Source organism: Oenanthe melanoleuca, chromosome 4A, assembly GCF_029582105.1.
Source record: "Oenanthe melanoleuca isolate GR-GAL-2019-014 chromosome 4A, OMel1.0, whole genome shotgun sequence".
Classification (NCBI taxonomy): domain Eukaryota; kingdom Metazoa; phylum Chordata; class Aves; order Passeriformes; family Muscicapidae; genus Oenanthe; species Oenanthe melanoleuca.
Genome location: NC_079338.1, coordinates 97,068 through 113,144, shown reverse-complemented (window position 1 = coordinate 113,144; position 16,077 = coordinate 97,068). Strand labels below are relative to the sequence as shown.

Genomic DNA, 16,077 nt, shown 5'->3' with positions numbered 1-16,077 from the left:
CTAAGACAGGACAAGGGGCAACAGTTTTAAAGTGACGTATAGTGTGTTTGGGTTAGACAGAAAGAGGAAATCCTTTTTCATGGGGGTGGTGAGGCACTGGCCTGGTTGCCCAGAGAAGCTGTGGCTGGCCCATCTCTGGAAGTGTTCTGTGCCAGGCTGGATAGGGCTTGGAGCAACCTGGCATCCCTGGAAGATGTCCCTGCCCATGGCAGGGGAGGTTGGACAGTATGTGTTTAAAGATCTCTCCCAGCTCAAACCCTTCTGTGATTCTGTGGTGTGCATGCCTGTGGATACCTCCACAGAGGTGTGATTGCATAGAACAAACTCCAGAGTGTTGAGCACACACACGTGTACGCACACAAGGGGTATGCCACCAAACAGCCCCCACCTAGGCAGAGAGGGTCCGGCCTCACTTTCCATCCCACCATGTCCCATGGGCCCCTATGCTCATCTGTCACCCACTGCTGCTCTGGGCTCTCCATGCTGGCAGAACTCTATATCCCTTCCTGCCTGCTGGGCCATGCTGTCCCAGCACAGGGACAGGGAGAGCTCTCTTGTCCCTTCCCAATGTATGGCTTTCCCTTTTGGGCTGTAATGGACTGTGGGAGTGAGCGTGGCCTACTAGGGGTTTGGGCTTTTATGCTTCAGGATTCCCCATCTCCCACATGTGGCAGGAGTCTCTCATTAAAGCATCATACTTACCACGTCCTCATCCTTCCCTAGCTCAGGTATATGGGATATCATGGGACAGATCCAGGATCTGTAAAATGAAGAGATCATTGCGATGAAGAGACTGACAGGGCTGGGGGCTACCCCACCTTTGTGGGTTCTGTTTGCCATTTTGGGAGACTTAGGACCCTGAATACTATAATGGGCCTGCATCTCCTCTGGGGTCTCATGAAGGGCTCCCCAGGACACTCCATGCCACAGCCACATCCAGTACTGAGGGTCCCTGTAACCAGCAGCCTGGCCATGCTGCCATGCCTTGGGCCGTGGTCCTGCCTGGCAGCAGCTGGAACTGCAGGGAGGGTCAGTGGGGTTTTGAATGGGTCATGGGGCACAGTTTCCCTGTGCCTGGAGTTATCCATATGCAAGGGCTTGCACAGGTAGCCCCATGAACTGGCACACACATGTGCATGCATTCACACGTGCCCATCAGAGGTAGGACAGGTTCCCCCGCGCGTGTTCACCTGCATGTGCAGTCACTCAGTCCTGGAGCTTGTGAGCAGCGGCACGGAGCTGTGCCCTGCACACATGCGCTCACACGGACGGCGTGTGTTCAGCTACGGGAACGTGTGTCACAGGCTTGCGCTGACCCATGTGAGAGCTCGGCTGTGTGCGCTCACGTGCACGCGCACACGTCCACCTGTGCGTACATGTGTGCGCTCGCGTGCACTGACGGGCAGGTGCCTGTGTTCCCTGCGCAGCCTTACGCGCGCTCGCCGACACGCTCCCGTGCGCGTGCACGCGTGTATCCCACTGTGCACTCGCCTGCCCTCGCGCTCGCCCCGCTCACTCGCGCTCAAACGCGCGCACTCGCACCGGAGCACCCCCGTCCCGACACCCGTGCGCGCGCACACCGCCGCGCGCCCCCGCGCTCCCGCACCCACCTGCGCGCGCCCCGCGCGTCACTGGCGCCGCCCAGCGGCCGCCGCCGGCCCCGCACTGCCCCCTGCGAGCGGAGGGAGGCACCGGGCACCGCCTGGCAACACCGGACACCACCCGGCACCGCCGGACACCGCCTGGCACCACCGAGCACCGCCTGGCAACACCGGACACCACCCGGCACCGCCGGACACCGCCTGGCACCACCGAGCACCGCCTGGCAACACCGGACACCACCCGGCACCACTGAGCACCACCGGGCACCGCCGGGCACCACCGGGCACCGCCGGGCACCACCCTGCCGTGCCGCCGTGAACCGGGGCACCCCGGAACACGCTCATCAGCAGCAGCATTGAGAAATCCCCCCGGGCACGGCCGCTCCCTCCCAGGGGTGCCCCAAGAGCTCTGGCAGCTATGCCCGGGCAGATTGCCAGGGAAAACGCTGTATCCACCACCCAAGTGCTGTGACCCCTGCATGCATACCGGGGGAAGGGTCCGGGCACTGCCCCACGCCCCAGCTCAGCCTAGGAGCACTGGATGCAGAGCACACCCTGCCCACAGCTGTACTTCAGGTGCCCCCTGTGCCACGGGGGCATTCAGCTGCCAAGAGCTTGCCAAGCCATGGTTCATCCCAGCTGGAGCAATTACCCCCTCCCCACTCTGGTGCCACTTACTGGGACACAGGGACAAACCATGCAAGACACAGCTGGGACAGATGTGCAGCTCCTGCTGCTGCTTTACTGTTAGAGATACAATGGCATACAGCAACACGCAGGTGCTGGCAGCTCCTCTAGCACAGAGCCCTGTGCAGGGCTGCTGAACCCCATCATGAGAGCAGTATGACCCCCAAGGGGTGCAGTCCTTGGTCCTAGCAATGATCCTGGGAGTGGTTGAGATGAAGGGAATGTTGAGGACCCCACTCCTGCCAGGCACCATCCCACAGTACAGCCAGGCAGGCGTGGGGTGTAGTGTTTAACAGGCTAAGGGTAGCCCAGAGCAGGGGCAGCAACACAGGGGGCTGCTGCTGGAGCACGCAGGCAGGCATGGATGCTGCCTGAACCCTGGGCCGGGTTGTCCAGCTATGGGGCACCCCAAAGTGCTACAGCCCACCCGCCTCCCCAAAACGTTCACCCCCCTGCCCAAAGCTCCTGCTGGTTGCATTAAACCCCTGTGCAAAATCAGGATGAAGACACCTGCTCATGCCATGGAAACAGGTGGACAGCAGTGGGGGTGATATCTAAGTGCTAGTTGTGCCTGTTTGTTGCAGCACAAAGTGGACAGGTACCCCATTTTGTCCTTAATGTGTTTTTTCCTCTATTAATCACTCCTGGTGTTGAGCTAGAAGCTAGAGGTGAGGGCTGGATGAAGCCTGGTTGTCTCCATGCCCACAGCACTGGTGACAGAGAGCAGCTGCAGGCCTCAGTGTCCTGGTCCCAGAATGCCATGTCCTGGCAGGGCACCATCCCAGGACACAGGGACACAGCACCCACCAGTACTCACCTTGGCACCCCGTGTCCCTCAGCCAGCAGGGAGTGGGTTAAGAACCCGCTGCCTGGGGCCATTGTTTCTGACACAATGGGGAGGAAGAGGATGCTGGGGCTGAAATTCCTTCAGCTCCCACTGGACAGATGGACATAGCTGGACAAACAGGCATGACAGAGGGTGAGCATGATTTAACCCTTTCAGATGCTGTGTGAATAGTAGCTGGGGGGTGTTTTAAGGCATGTGGTGCAGCACCAGATACAAGACAGGCACTGGTGTCCAGGAGAAGTTGGAGGGACCTTGTGGGCACAGAAAGACCCATGAGAGAGGGTAGCATCATCCATCCATCTGGTCTTGCTGAGTGGCCAGAGCCCATGACAGCTCTGTGGCACAAGAGTCCCTGTCGACACCTGTACTGGCAACTCCTCCCCTGCTCTGTTAATCAGAAAAATAAATAAAAGGCACGGCCTGGACAGATGGGCAGACACAGGGAGAGCCCACAAGGGGCTGGATCTGCTTTGGCAGCAAGCTGGTGTCACAGCCAGGATCCTGGAGGGAGGCTGGGCAGGGGGCTAGCAGTCCTTGGAGGCCTGGCCAAGGCTCTCACGCAGGCACCGGAGCTGCTCCTGGCCCAGCTTGATCTTCTCTTCCAGCTCCCGCTGCTCAGCAATGAGGGCAGATTTCATCTTGACAAAGTGCTGGTAGTCCTGGAGGTGCTCGGCGGGCAGGTACCGTGCCACCATGGCACCCACTGCCTCCTCCCGCCGCCCCACGTGCTCCTTCAGCTCTTTGGCGTCCTCCAGCTGTGCCACCAGCAGCCGCTGCTTCTCCCGCAGGGCCAGCTGTGGGCAAGACAGCTGGCGTTGGCAGGGCATCCAGCCGCCCAAACCCTCCTGGGTGAGGGTCCCCTCTCCCACACCTACCTTGTCCTCAGCAGGGGCGTGCGGCCCCAGGCTGCCCAGGGCACTTTCCACCCGGGCCAGGCGCCCCGACAGGGAGAGCAGGAGGTTGACCACCTTGTCCAGGTCGCCCACGAAGAGGCGGTACTTGTCGAACTCCCCTGGGGTGCAGAGGGCTTGCAGGCGGGCAGCCACATCCTCGCCCAGTGCCCCGTTGGCGCTGATGTCCTCCTGCAGCCCCCGCTGTGCCTCCTGCAGCACCACCAGCTTGCGGCTCAGGCTCTCAATCAGCTGGAGCTGCCAGAGCAAAGGGGTCAGGGTTAGCTGGGACCACTCCCATGGGCTCAGGGGACTGGCACAGAGCTGTGCTTGGACCCACAGTACTCAAGAACCTTGTGGTAACCCTGGTTCTCATGAGCTACTGGCAATTCCCAGTCCCCACAAAAATCTGTCAGTGTCTCAGTCTCCATGTGCACCTAATGGATGACCCCAGTCCCTGGCCTCTGGGAACATCCCAGTCCCTGCATGCATCAAGCATCTGGAGATGCTGCTGGTCCCCACAAGCATCTGGTGAGACTCCCAGGTCCTGCAAGCACCTGACAACGCCCCTGGTCCTTGCAGACATCTGGTAATGTCCCAGCCCCACGTGAGTATACGGCAATGTTCCTGGTCCCCACAAGCATACAGCAATGACCCCCATGCCCTTGAGTGCCTGGTGATGTCCTCCCAGGAGCAACCAATGATGCCTGAGTCTCTGTGAGCATCCAGAAATGTCCCATCTCCATGAGCACCTAGACAGGGCAGTGGGGAACCACAAGGGACTTGACCCCAGCAGTGTCTGTACCTTCTTTTCCACCAGCTCATGGTCCACCTCCTCCTCATCCTCTGAGCTCCCCTCCACTACCTCGGGCAGCGCCTTTACTTTGTTGAGTGGTTCAGCTTTGCCCACTGCAACACCATAGTGCACTGGGAAGGAAGTGGAGCTGGCAGCACTCCTGGGAGGCGGCGAGATGGGCTCAAAACCTTGCCTGGGGGGAGAGAGATACAGCAATAAGCACTGGGGATGTCAGCCTGCCCTTGGCATGGGACCCGGTGCCGTGCCAGCCCTACCTGTCCTGTGCCAGAGCCTCCAGGTGCCAGTCCTGCTGGAGACACTTCCGCCAGGCCTGTCGCTCCCCTGCCACCAGCAGCTCATCCATCACCTCAGTGGCGGTGCCAGAGGAAGCCAAGGGGGCCAGGACACTGGCCAGGGAACGGTCCCTGACAGCCATGTCCCACAGCCGCTCCTCGGAGTCCATGCGGCGGGGCTGGGGCCAGCTGCCCTGGCAGCTCACCCCCTCCACTGCCCCAGAACTGGGCTTGAGTGCCTCTGGCAGGGCAGGACCACAATGCAGGGACAGGGAACACTCACCCACCCCGTGGGGACTGGCACAGCCCTGCTCCTGGTTCTGGATGAGCCTTTGGGGCTGCTCCTCCATCTCCCAGGACTGCTTCATCTTTGACTGCTTTTCCGCAGCTCCTGACACCCTGCCAACACCAGCCCAGGGCATGTCAGCTTCCCTGCCCACCCCTGGGGACAGGCACAGTCAGGGCCATGTCTGGGACACCCCACAATGCAAAAAACCCCCACAGAGTGCTCCAGGGGATGGATTAGGATGCTCTGATGCAAGGTACAAGGGCCCACAAAAGCCCCCTCGTGTCCCAGCTGTTCCAGCTTTCTCACTCCCATTCCCATGCCATGGCACCACTTGCCTGCAAATCTCAGTGTTGGCAGCATCGGGCCCAGGAGTCCTGCGGAGTGATCTGGGGTGCTCGGGTCGGGGCCAGGCGCCTGGTGGAGCAGGGGGGCGAGCAGTGTGCCCCCAGGACTGGCCTTTCTGCTCCCCGGTGAGGCTCTGTGACCGCTCCCTCACTGCCTCAGCGATGCTGCGGATTGGCACTGGGGAAGCAGCGGAGGCAGAGCCATGCCCAGCACCATCTGGGGGGTGCTGGGACACCCTGCGCTGCCGGTACTTCTCCCAGTTGGGCGGAGGTGGGCGGGGAGGTGGGGGGCCCTTCTTTTTGGGAATGCTGGGAGGGTCCAGCTTGGCACGGAAAAGGTCCTTCTGGTCACGGCCCCAGGGGCTGGCAGGCTCCAGGTTGAGGTGGCTCTCAGAGAAGGCTCTGCCCCGCAGCGGGCGGTGCAGCGGATCCAGGGGGCTCTCAGGACGGTGGGCCAGGCGGTCGCTATCCCACAAGAGGTCATGCGTGGATGTGGCCCGGTAGCAGGGTGGCCACTCCGGCTCGGTGCTCTCCAGGCAGGTGCGGAACGGGCCGAGCCTTGGGAAACCCGATGGGTAGAGGGAGAGCTCACTAGGAAGAGAAGGAGGCACCCATCCTCCCTTACACAGTCACCCATCTGGCAGTTCAGAGCCATTACATGCCCTGCCTCATCTACCCCAGCTACTCATCCACTCACACTGGCGGCAGAAGCCCAGGCTCATCCAGTGGGCACTGCCCCCTGGAGATGACCCCAGACCCCTGGAGAAGGGTGAGGAGGAACCACCTTTGCTGTGGACACTTCCTCACACGCCCCTGTCCTGTGTGCCCCCCTCCTGCCTCAAAGGGCACCACACCAAGGATGGCCAAGGCAGTACGGGAGGCAATTTGTACATCCCCAATCAAAATCATGGCAGGCCCCACATCCCCCTGGTGGAGGTCCCCACTGAGCAACACACACATTCCAGCACCCTGGCACCTGGCATGGGCTCACCTGACGGACTGGCTGACTTTCCTGGTTATTGCAGGTGGCTCCCACTCATCCTGAGGAAATTCCTGTGTGTGGGGGAAGGCAGTGTGAAATCCCTCCCCCAGCACCTCTGTCCCATCCCCATGCAGGCACAGAAGGCATGCAGGAGGTCTGCAGGGCCAGTGGGGGCACAGTACCCTGCACCCCAGCCCAGGGTCATGGTCCAGGGGTGAAAGGGAATGTCAGCGCTGCAGCCCAGCACAGTCTTGCTGGGTGACAGGGCGTTACTCACCGGGACAAAAGCTCTCCGGGGGGGCCAGGCATCACTCTCCTCTCGCCCAGGACGGGGGGCCGGGCAGCAGCAGTCAGGGCAGCGCACCCAGGGCACAGGGTGACAGCGGCAGGTGTGGCCACGGGGCAGCGGCGGTGGGCAGGGCTCCCCTCCACAGTAGTGGCAGGGCTCAGGGCGCAGGGGAACCCCATAGGGGTAGGAGAAGCCCCGCAGGTAATCCAGCTCCCCTGGCCTCCCCAGTGGCTTGTAACAGTGGGGCTGCTCCCGGCAGCACTCAGCATAGGGGCCAGCAGAGCCAGGGCGGCTGGGAGAGGGGGGGCTGTAGGGCTGGTCCACAGAGAGGCGGCGGACATCCCGGTGCTCAGGGCCAGGGGGCTGGAAGGCGCCGGGATCACCCGCCGGCGGCTTGCTGTGCCGGGGTGCTGCCGGGCGGCTGCTCTCCTCAAAGAACCGGCGGCGGTCGGCGAAGGGCAGCAGGACCGCTTCATCACTGCCCCGTGGCGGGGAGCTGCAGGCCCCCGGGCCTTGGCTGTAGCCCTCCAGTTCGCTGGGGCTGGGCGAGTGCTGCGGCTGCAGCTTGCTCTCCGGGGACCAGTGCCAGCGGCCCCTGGCCGTTGGCACCACCCGCGCAGGGGACGGGGGCCCTTTGGAGGGTGGCACTGGGTCAGGGGTGGGGATACCCCGGTCTGCAGAGCGGCCAGCGTTCCTGCTGTCCTCACTGGGTGCGGGGCTGAGACGCTCAGGCAGGGCAGGGGGTTGCTCTGCCGGTACACTGCCCTCGGGGGGCTCCTCAGTCTCCTCCACTGGCTCCTCACCAGGCGGAGGAGCGCCAGGACCCCGGCTCTTCTGCAGCTGGGCCTTGCGCCGCTGGATCTCGTTGCGCAGGCTGGTGGCGAAGCGGTCGCTGCGGCGGCGCATCTGGGCAGAGCGGTGGGGAGGACCCCCAGCCCGCCGCGCCCCTCCCCGGCTCTCCTCCTCCACCGGCCCCTCCGTGCTGAGTGCTGGGCTGGCCCCCTGGCCATCCTGCCTGCAGGCCTGCTGCAGCTCGGGGCAGCAGCGGCAGGGCAGTGGACGGCAGCAGGGCTCTGGGCAGTGCGGGGGGTCCTGGGCAGCCCCTGTGGCTCCCCCCCGGCTGCCCTCAGGATGCAGTGGGGACAGGGTCCAGCGTTGCCCACTGGGGGCTGGTGAGGCTCGCCCACTGTTGGTGCCCAGCTGGAGGGAGCGGAGCTGGGAGGCCAGCAACTGCTCGGGAGCGCTGTGACGGTGTGACATGTGGCCCTTGAGAGGGGACAGCAATGGGTTGTCACCTGCTGTCATGGCAGCAGGCACCCCGTGCATGCTGTCATCCAGGTATGGCTGGTTGTCAGACTCCATGCTTTCCCCCAGGAGTGGCTCAGCTGGGCATTGGTCCGGGTGGGAGCTCAACATGTAATACTGGTCAGCAGAGAGACGGTCCTTCGTGGGGTATGGTGCCAGTGTCCTCCTGCCCAAGACTTCCGCCTCCCCATCCCGCTGGCAGAGGAAGGTGTCAGAGATCCACCGGCCCTTGGCATGCAGCATGTCCACTGACACTGACGCCTGGCGCCTGTCCCCTCTGCCAGCTGGGGCTGCCCGCAGGCTGTCCCTCCTGACAGGGGGCTGGGGGGGCACGGGTGCCCGCCAGGCCTCAGGGTGCCAGCTGGCAGATGGCTCAGCCCCTGTGCTCAGGTAGCGCCTGTCAGGGGCTTTGCAGGGGCCTTGGAGGCTGGAGTCGACGGACACGGCTTCTTCAGGACGGAGAGAGAGGGCACAGTCAGAGGCGATGGAGCTGGCAGAGAAGGAGCTGTAGGCTGAGTCCCGCTTGCTGTGGTACATGCCCTGGTCAACGGGTGAGGGGTCTCCTTCATAGCAGGCCTGGCTGGGATGGTCCAGGCTCTCCATGCTCCCGATGGAGCTGCTCCGGTCAGTGCTGCAGTGCCAGGACAGTGGGTTCCACTGCAGGGACAGCTTGCTGCTGCCTGGCCCCACGCCAGTGTTACAGGCACCTGCTGCCCCCCACTCAGCTCCACAGAGGAGCCCACCCCCACATATACACTGTCCCTGGGACAAGGGAGCACAAGGAAGCACTGCCCCAACCTGCCCTTCACCCCTAGGTTGGGGCCACCACCAAGGTTGCCTGGAACTAGCAAGTGCAGCAGGCACAGGCAACACAGGGTGTGTGTGAGTGACTCCAGCCACTCGAGACCTCCCAGCTCTGGCAGCGCGGGCAGTGGGACTAAGCAGCTCCTGGCTGTCTCCAGCAGAGCCACCGCCCCTTCCTGCCCGGAGCCAGGAGTAAACAGCCAGGGGAAAGGGTAGTGCAGGATGAGGAGGAATGCCCGACAGTAGTGTGTGCCAGCACCTATGCCACCCCCCGCCACAACCCAAGAGCGTGTCCCGTCTGCCCCCTCCCCTCGCACAGTCTCCTAAGTGCCCCCAGGGTCTCACCTGACATCACACCCCGAGGGCCAGGAGAGGCTGAAGGCATCAGCGGGGCAGTGCATGGTGGGGACGTCTGGGCGGCTTTCGGCAAGTTTGGCCACGTGCCAGGAATGGGGCCGGAGGACGGGCACGCTCCTCCTGCCAAGAGCAACAGCGGGAAAGGACAAGAATGGGGAGGAAGCCAGGCCAAGGAACCGGGGCTGAAGTCACTTCCTACGGGACTTCCTGTCCCCCCCAGGCCAGTGCCTGCCCAAAGGGGATGGCAGCGAGGAGGGTCCAGCCCTGCAAGCAGCCGGCCCTGGGCAAGGGGATCCCAGGGCTCACCCAGCTGGCCAGAGCTCCCCAGACTGCAGCATCCCTGTTGCTGCATCAACAGGGGACCGAGGACACGGTCCCTGCACAGCCCACAGGCAATGGCCTGAGCAGGGCAAGTGTCCCTGCTGGGACTGGACCGGCTGCACCAAAGGACACTGGGGCCACGTCTGTCTCCACCACAAGCCTGACCTTCCCCCTTGTTCCTTTGTCCTTCAGCATCTGCAGCAAGCACCAGCCACATCATGTCTCTGGGAAGGGTCCTGTGCTGGCCCCTGTTCCACCCCTCACAGCATCCACAGGAGTCTCTAGTTCCCTCAGAACATGCTACTGCACAGACGTGGTCACAAGCCACCTCCTGTGCCTCCCAACTGCCCAGTGCTGCCACAGCATCTACTGACTGGACAAGAGTGGCAAGCTGTGAGATCAGCACAGGCACTTCCCAGAACCCCCAAACTCACCATGGATGATGCTGAGCCCCAGCACAGTCCCGTGGACCCCTGCCCCTTGGGCAGTGCCCTTGCGCCGTCCCTGCCCCTGAGTGCTGCTGGAGCTGGAGTCAGTCAGGATGCAGCCAGGGAATGGATGCAGTTGGAGGGGTTGGGGGGGGAAGGGACTGCAAGGCCCAGCCCTGCCTCTCCTTCCTTTCCCAGGCAAGCAGGCAGGCAGGAAGGGAGAGGAGCGGCCACACTCGAGGATACCGCCCAGCGAGGGGGTGGCGAGCCCGACGCACTGCCCCGGCTCTGCAGGCTGGGGAACCCCCACTCAGCGGGAGCGCTGACAGCAGCAAAGGCGCTGCTCCCCACCCTGTCCCAGCAAGGGGCACTTCCAAGCTGGAGGCAAGGGCACCTCCAGCTTCCTGCCAGTCCCCCAAGCAGATAAAGCCCCACTGGCCCTCCCTGTGTCCCCTCCACAGCACTGCCAACCTGCGAACGACCATCTTCAGAGTGCGGTAGGAGCCCTTGATGAGGATCAGGGCCTCCTGGCGGGATCCGTACAGCGGCGTCCCGCTGATGTTCACCAGCTCATCACCTGGCTGCAGCCGGCGAGACAGGGCAGCCTTGCCCCCATCCTCCACCTGGGTGACAGAGAGGGGCGTCAAGGGGGGCACGCCCAAAGAATATCCCAGGGGATGTTCTACAGCCACCGCGTGTCGGAGGAGAAAGAGGCTTCGGAGAAGGTGCCTGAGCCCCAGGCACCACAGAGGGATCTGCGGGGCCAGGCTTTCCCCCTTCTCTGGTCACATGAATTTCTGAGCAAGGGAATCGGGAGGCGGGAGAAAGAAAAATGTCCCATCCCAGCAGATTCCCCTGCAGGCACAGGCAGCACAAGGGCCCTTTGTCCCGGGTGGATGCTTCCAACCCCTGCACTGCTTCCAGCCCCACATTGAGCCTGTCTGGGCACCCGTGGTGATTTTGATGCCCAAAGGATGCCATCCCACTCTATGTGCCCACAGAAGACGACAGTAGGGTAAGTACTGAACCCTGGCACCTCCCTGACACTCATGGCCAAAATGAACCTGGCACCCCGTACTGCTGTGCTTAGAGGAAGTAGGGCCCTGGTGCTGCCAACACCCCGGCCCTTGCCCTCTGGCCTTGCTGGTAGGTGCAGTCCTGGCAGCCCTAGGACAAGCAGTGCCCAGCTGCACTAGGCAGAGTGCTCACTGCCAACACTAATCTCTGTCCACCCTGCCACTGCAATAGCCATAGATCGCCAAGTCCACATCACAGGGCTGGCAAGCGACTGGAGCTGCTGCTGCATGGTGGCAGTAGCACAAGGCACGCAGGTGCATGGGGCAGGACCTGGGGTGCTCTATGCCCAGCATGGATGTGGCAAGACCCTATAGGGGTAGGGCAGAGCTAACCTGGCGCCACACTGGGGCTCCTGCACCCACCCAGGCCTGGCCAAGGAATAAGCTCTGCTCACAGCGCCTGCAGGGCCAGCCAGGGCAGCAGCCAGGCCCCAGTGCCAGGGAGCACACATGGCTTCCTAGCAGATCAGTCACTGTGCATGTGCCCCCAGGCACCACTTCCCAGCCCTAATGCCAGGCACGGCTCAGGGGGCATTCCACTACCACTGGACAAAATGCCACCTTAGGAGGGAGGAAGGCAGGAGCAGCCAAGCCTCATGCCCAGTGCACCACTGCCCCATGGCCCTGCCTGGCACAGCTGTGCCCAGAACCAACAGCTCTCCCATTTTTTCAGGGATCTTAGTACTGCAATGCCATGCCCAGGCTGGGCACTGTCTGTGAGGGCTCCCAGTCGTACCATGCAGTCGGTGGAGCACCTGGGTTCACCCTCTGCCACGCTGCTGTCCACCACTGGGCACTAGCAGAGCATGCAAGGCAGGCTGCACCTGCACCTCGGTCCTCATGCCGAGCCACATGCCCACCCAGTCCTGCCTGCCATGGGGGTGAGTCAGTGGTGAAAGGTGTCCCCACTGCTGCAGGACACCACCAGGTCTGCACCCATGTCTGGGCCATCACATGCATCAGAATGGACAGGCTCAGTCCTGGCATCACTCACCAGGAGCTAAATTTGGCACAAACAGCCCCTTGTTCTGCCTTTGCTGCCAGTGAACTCAGCATTGGCAGCCAAACCCCACTGCCTGCTGCCCTGCCTGGCTGAGCCAGCCCAGGACACTTCCCTAACACCATCCCTGCAGTTCACTCTGGGCCCTAATGGTGGGTCTGTCTGTCTCAGGAGAAACCTGTCCTAGGAGTTACAACCAGAACTGTGCGAGAGCTGTGCCCACCCTGCCCCACACCAACCTCCCTCCTTGCCCCCCGACGTGCTCGGGGAAGCCTGCGCCCGAGGGCGTTCGCAGCTCCATGGAACGCTTAAGAGCGCGTGTGAGCAGCGACGTGGGACTCTGCCACAGGAAGGGATCCCGCCCGGAGTGGGCTCAGAGGCCAGGCTCTGTCACCGAGTGCGGGGACGCCCTTCCCCTTCGCGGCCCGCGCCCGCCGAGCCGCAGGCGGGGCCGGCCCCTCTCCGCGCACACCTCGGCCGGCCGCAGCGGCGGAGCGCTGGTCCCGGGGGATCCTCCCCTGAATGTACAGAGCGCTGGAACAAACCCCTTTTGTCTGCCGAGCACACGCGGTGGCGGCGTGTCCGTGGGAGCGCGGGGGCCGACACCCCGCGGCCCGCAAGCCAACCCCCTCCTCAAAAGTGGCGAGGAACATCGCCGGGACCTCCCACCCCCTCCCCGGGCAACCGGCGGAGCCACGGGAAGCCGCCAGCCCGAAGGCCGGCAGCGAGTCGGGGCGCGGGCAGCTGCTGCCTCGGCTCCCGCCCGGCTCCCCGCCCGCCGGCGGTGCCACCTCAGGCCGCGGCACTGGGACCGGAGCCACTTTTCCAGCTCCCCCAGCCAGACCGCGCTGCCCGCGTCCCGCCGAGGGCGTGGAACGGCCCGGGGGCGCAGTCAGCCCGGCTCGAGGCGGCGAGCAGCCCCGGGGCCGCCAGCCCGGCCCGCCGCACCCCGGCTCAGCAGGACGGTGACACCGGGCGGGCCGGCGGCCAAACCGTCCGGCGACAGAGCCTTGTCCGGGCTCCGTGCAGGGGTGGCTACTGGAGTTCCCCTGGCCGCTGCCCGGCTCCCTGCGGGTCTCCCCGCGACTCTCCCTGCGGGGCGATGCGCTGGCGGGGGCCGCGGGAATCGGTGACCCTGTGTGTGGCGAGACGCCGGGACCGCAGGGGTCACCCTCCGCACTGGCTCCCGGCCGAGGCCGAGCTCCGCTCCGCATCGCAACCCGGCGCCGACGCCGACCCGGGCACGGTCCTGCCCCGCGTTCCAGGGGCGCCGGGCCATGACGGGACGGACTCTGGCTCCCCCGCCGTGGCCCTAAACGGCCCCGCAGAGCCCGGCGCCTGGGGCGCCCGCGGGCGCGGCACCGACGGACGGGCGCACAGGGACTGACCTCCCCCGGCTACGGCCCGCGGGACGGGACCGGGAAAGACGCGCAGGGGAATGTGGGGGCCGCCCCCGACGCCAGCCCAACGGATGTGCCAGAGGAATTTCTTCCTGCCGCCGGGCCCGAGCTGTCCCTCCGCCCCTCTCGCTCTCACTCTTCCCCGCGGCTCTAAGTGGAGGGTCGCGGGGATCGTGTGTGCGAGTGGCCGCCCCCGTCCCGCCGCGCCAGGACACGAGACCCCGCGGCCGGGGCTCCCCGCACTCCCGACGCCGCCGCGCCCCGCGTGTCCCCCCATGTCCCGCGCCCAGCACGGGCGGGAGGCCCCTGGCGGGGGGATGCCGCGGAGCCCCCGCGGGGCTGTGCCAGCCGTGCCTACCTTGGAGACGATGAGGGGCTCGCCGTGCTCCAGCCCGCCGCGCAGCGTGAAGCCCCAAGGCGCGCCCCCCTGCAGCTGCACATGCACGTACTGGGGGGCGCCGGGCCGGCCCTCGGCCCGCTCCATGGCGGCTGCAGCTACGGCCCCATCCCGGCCCGGCCCGGCCCCGAGCTGTGGAGGAAATGACACCCCCGCCCGCCCGGGCTGAGCGGCGCGGGGCGAGTGCGGGGCGGGGCCGGCCCGCACCGGGACTGCTCCTCCGCCGCCAATGAGGCGCGGGGGGACGGCGGCGGCCGGCTCGACACGGCACGGCTCGGCACGGCACGGCACGGCACGGCACACCTCGTGGCATGGCTGTCCACACAATGGCACAGCAGAGCACCTTTCTATTCAGTAGCTTGGCATGCCATCCTTTATCCCAGGGACCTAAAGTGAGCTGCTTGGCTCAGCTTGGTACAGCCCAGCCAGAGCATTTCAATTCAGTCCAGCTCAGCCCAGCATGGCATGCTATGGAAGGCTGGCTGACCTCAGTGCAGCGCAACGCAGCAAAGCTCAGCTCAGCGTGGGATGGCAGAGGGGCCAGCATGGGTTAACTGGCCCAGCATGGCTCAGCCTGGCATGCCTCAATGCAGTTCAGCTGGGTTGGCACATTCTAGCTTGGCTCAGCTCAGCTCAACATGACACAGGGCTGGCAAAGTTAAGTTTGGTACAGCGCAGAGCAACTAGGGGCCTCATCTGGCTTAGCTCCACTTGGCCTGGCCCAGTTTTGTTCAGTGCAGCTCAGCTTGGTTGACTTGGACAAGCAGGGCTGGCACAGTTCAGCTCAGCAGCAGAGCCTGGCCTAGCTTGACTTAGCTTACCCATGCAGAGTTCAGTCCTATTCACACCAATAGGGCTTGCTTGGCACAGCTTAGCCTAGCATGGTGGCAGTTCGACAGCACTTATGAAGGTGTGAGGGGGTGGTAGTAGGATGATGCAGCCCCCTCCAGCTCCCCACCGTGCAGCCACACTGGCGCCCCAATCATCCACATGCTGCTGGCTCCTGTCTGACCTACCCATGCCAGCCCCCACCCTGTCCATACCCTGCCGAGCACCTTAGGGCGTGTGTGGCAGTTTGGCCGTTCTTCACCTTTGTCTTTTTCCTGCCAGGCCCAGTAGAAGCAGCTGTGATGCTTGGGGGAAATTGAGGCAGGGGGAGGAGGTGGTGGATGGCAGCCGGGAGTGGTGGGAATGGATCGGCATGGATTCCCGGGGGAGCCCGAGAGTCCTGCTCCTCCCCTCCCCGCCTGGGGCCACGACTCTTACTCATCTCCTTCCCAGACAACACAGCCGGCCTGGAAAGCTCTGCTCTGCAAAGCAGTGCCTGCGGCCCCTGGTTGCCTGCCACGGCCCGGGAGGGTTGGCTTGCATTGCCAGGCTGGTGAGCCACTCTAGGCTTGTTCACTCCCAGTGCTGGAAGGGTCTTAAGCCTTTCTTGGTAGTCCCTGTCCACAAACACCTGCCTTGAACTCTGCCTGCTCCTTGTGCAGCCCAGCTGCAGGCAACCCAGTACAGCCAGAGTGCCGCAGGGTGGAGTAGTAGGTACCTGGGCTATTTGTAGTGCTGGAGCCCACCCAGGAGAGATGCATGGTCCCCTCCCCATACAGCCTTGACATGTCCACCACTGACATGTCCACCCCCCGACCCAAATCTGCTCTCTGCCATGGACCTCCCACCTGCCTTGTCATGCCCCCCACTCATGCTGCCATGCCTGGACTTTTCCCAACCTTCACTGCCCCTTTCCCAAATGAGTAACCAGGCTGCCTAGCCAGGCGAGAGGGCTCCTGTGCCCTGGCTCATCACGTGGCCCCACTGCCGGTTCAGCACCACACATGCCCCCACACAGCCCTCCCAGCCCTTAGCACTGTGTCCAGCTGGCACCAGGAAGGGTGCACAGCAGACACCAGCACAACCTCCCCAGCTCTTGCCATGTCCCTATGCCTGTCAGTGATTCCCAGCCAGCGTGCTCAC

The 16,077-nt window shown here is 64.1% G+C and overlaps 1 protein-coding gene across 2 annotated transcripts; it reads right to left on the bottom strand.

Annotated features, from left to right (window-relative positions):
* Positions 1–2,315: 2,315 nt before the first annotated feature.
* Positions 2,316–14,240, bottom strand: SHROOM4 (shroom family member 4). 2 transcript variants are annotated; one of them, XM_056491022.1, is made up of 10 exons: positions 14,068–14,240; positions 10,705–10,856; positions 9,473–9,604; positions 7,007–8,954; positions 6,739–6,800; positions 5,739–6,338; positions 5,097–5,513; positions 4,831–5,014; positions 4,011–4,283; positions 2,316–3,929 (listed from the first exon to the last, which is right to left on the bottom strand). In XM_056491022.1, the coding sequence occupies exons 1-10, from the start codon at positions 14,191–14,193 to the stop codon at positions 3,660–3,662; spliced, it is 4,164 nt and encodes a 1,387-aa protein (XP_056346997.1). In that variant the 5' UTR covers positions 14,194–14,240; the 3' UTR covers positions 2,316–3,659. The 2 variants fall into 2 exon arrangements, with proteins under 2 accessions (XP_056346997.1, XP_056346998.1); XM_056491023.1 differs by lacking the exons at positions 10,705–10,856; positions 14,068–14,240 and adding an exon at positions 10,240–10,426.
* Positions 14,241–16,077: the final 1,837 nt, after the last annotated feature.

Coding starts and splice junctions, on each gene's coding strand:
- SHROOM4 (XM_056491022.1), bottom strand. CDS start 14,193: ATGGAGCGGGCCGAGGGCCGGCCCGGCGCCCCCCAGTACGTGCATGTG. Junction 6,801..7,006: donor CCCGGAGAGCTTTTGTCCCG/GTGAGTAACGCC, acceptor CCCCACACACAG/GAATTTCCTCAGGATGAGTG. Junction 6,339..6,738: donor AAAGTCAGCCAGTCCGTCAG/GTGAGCCCATGC, acceptor TTCTCTTCCTAG/TGAGCTCTCCCTCTACCCAT.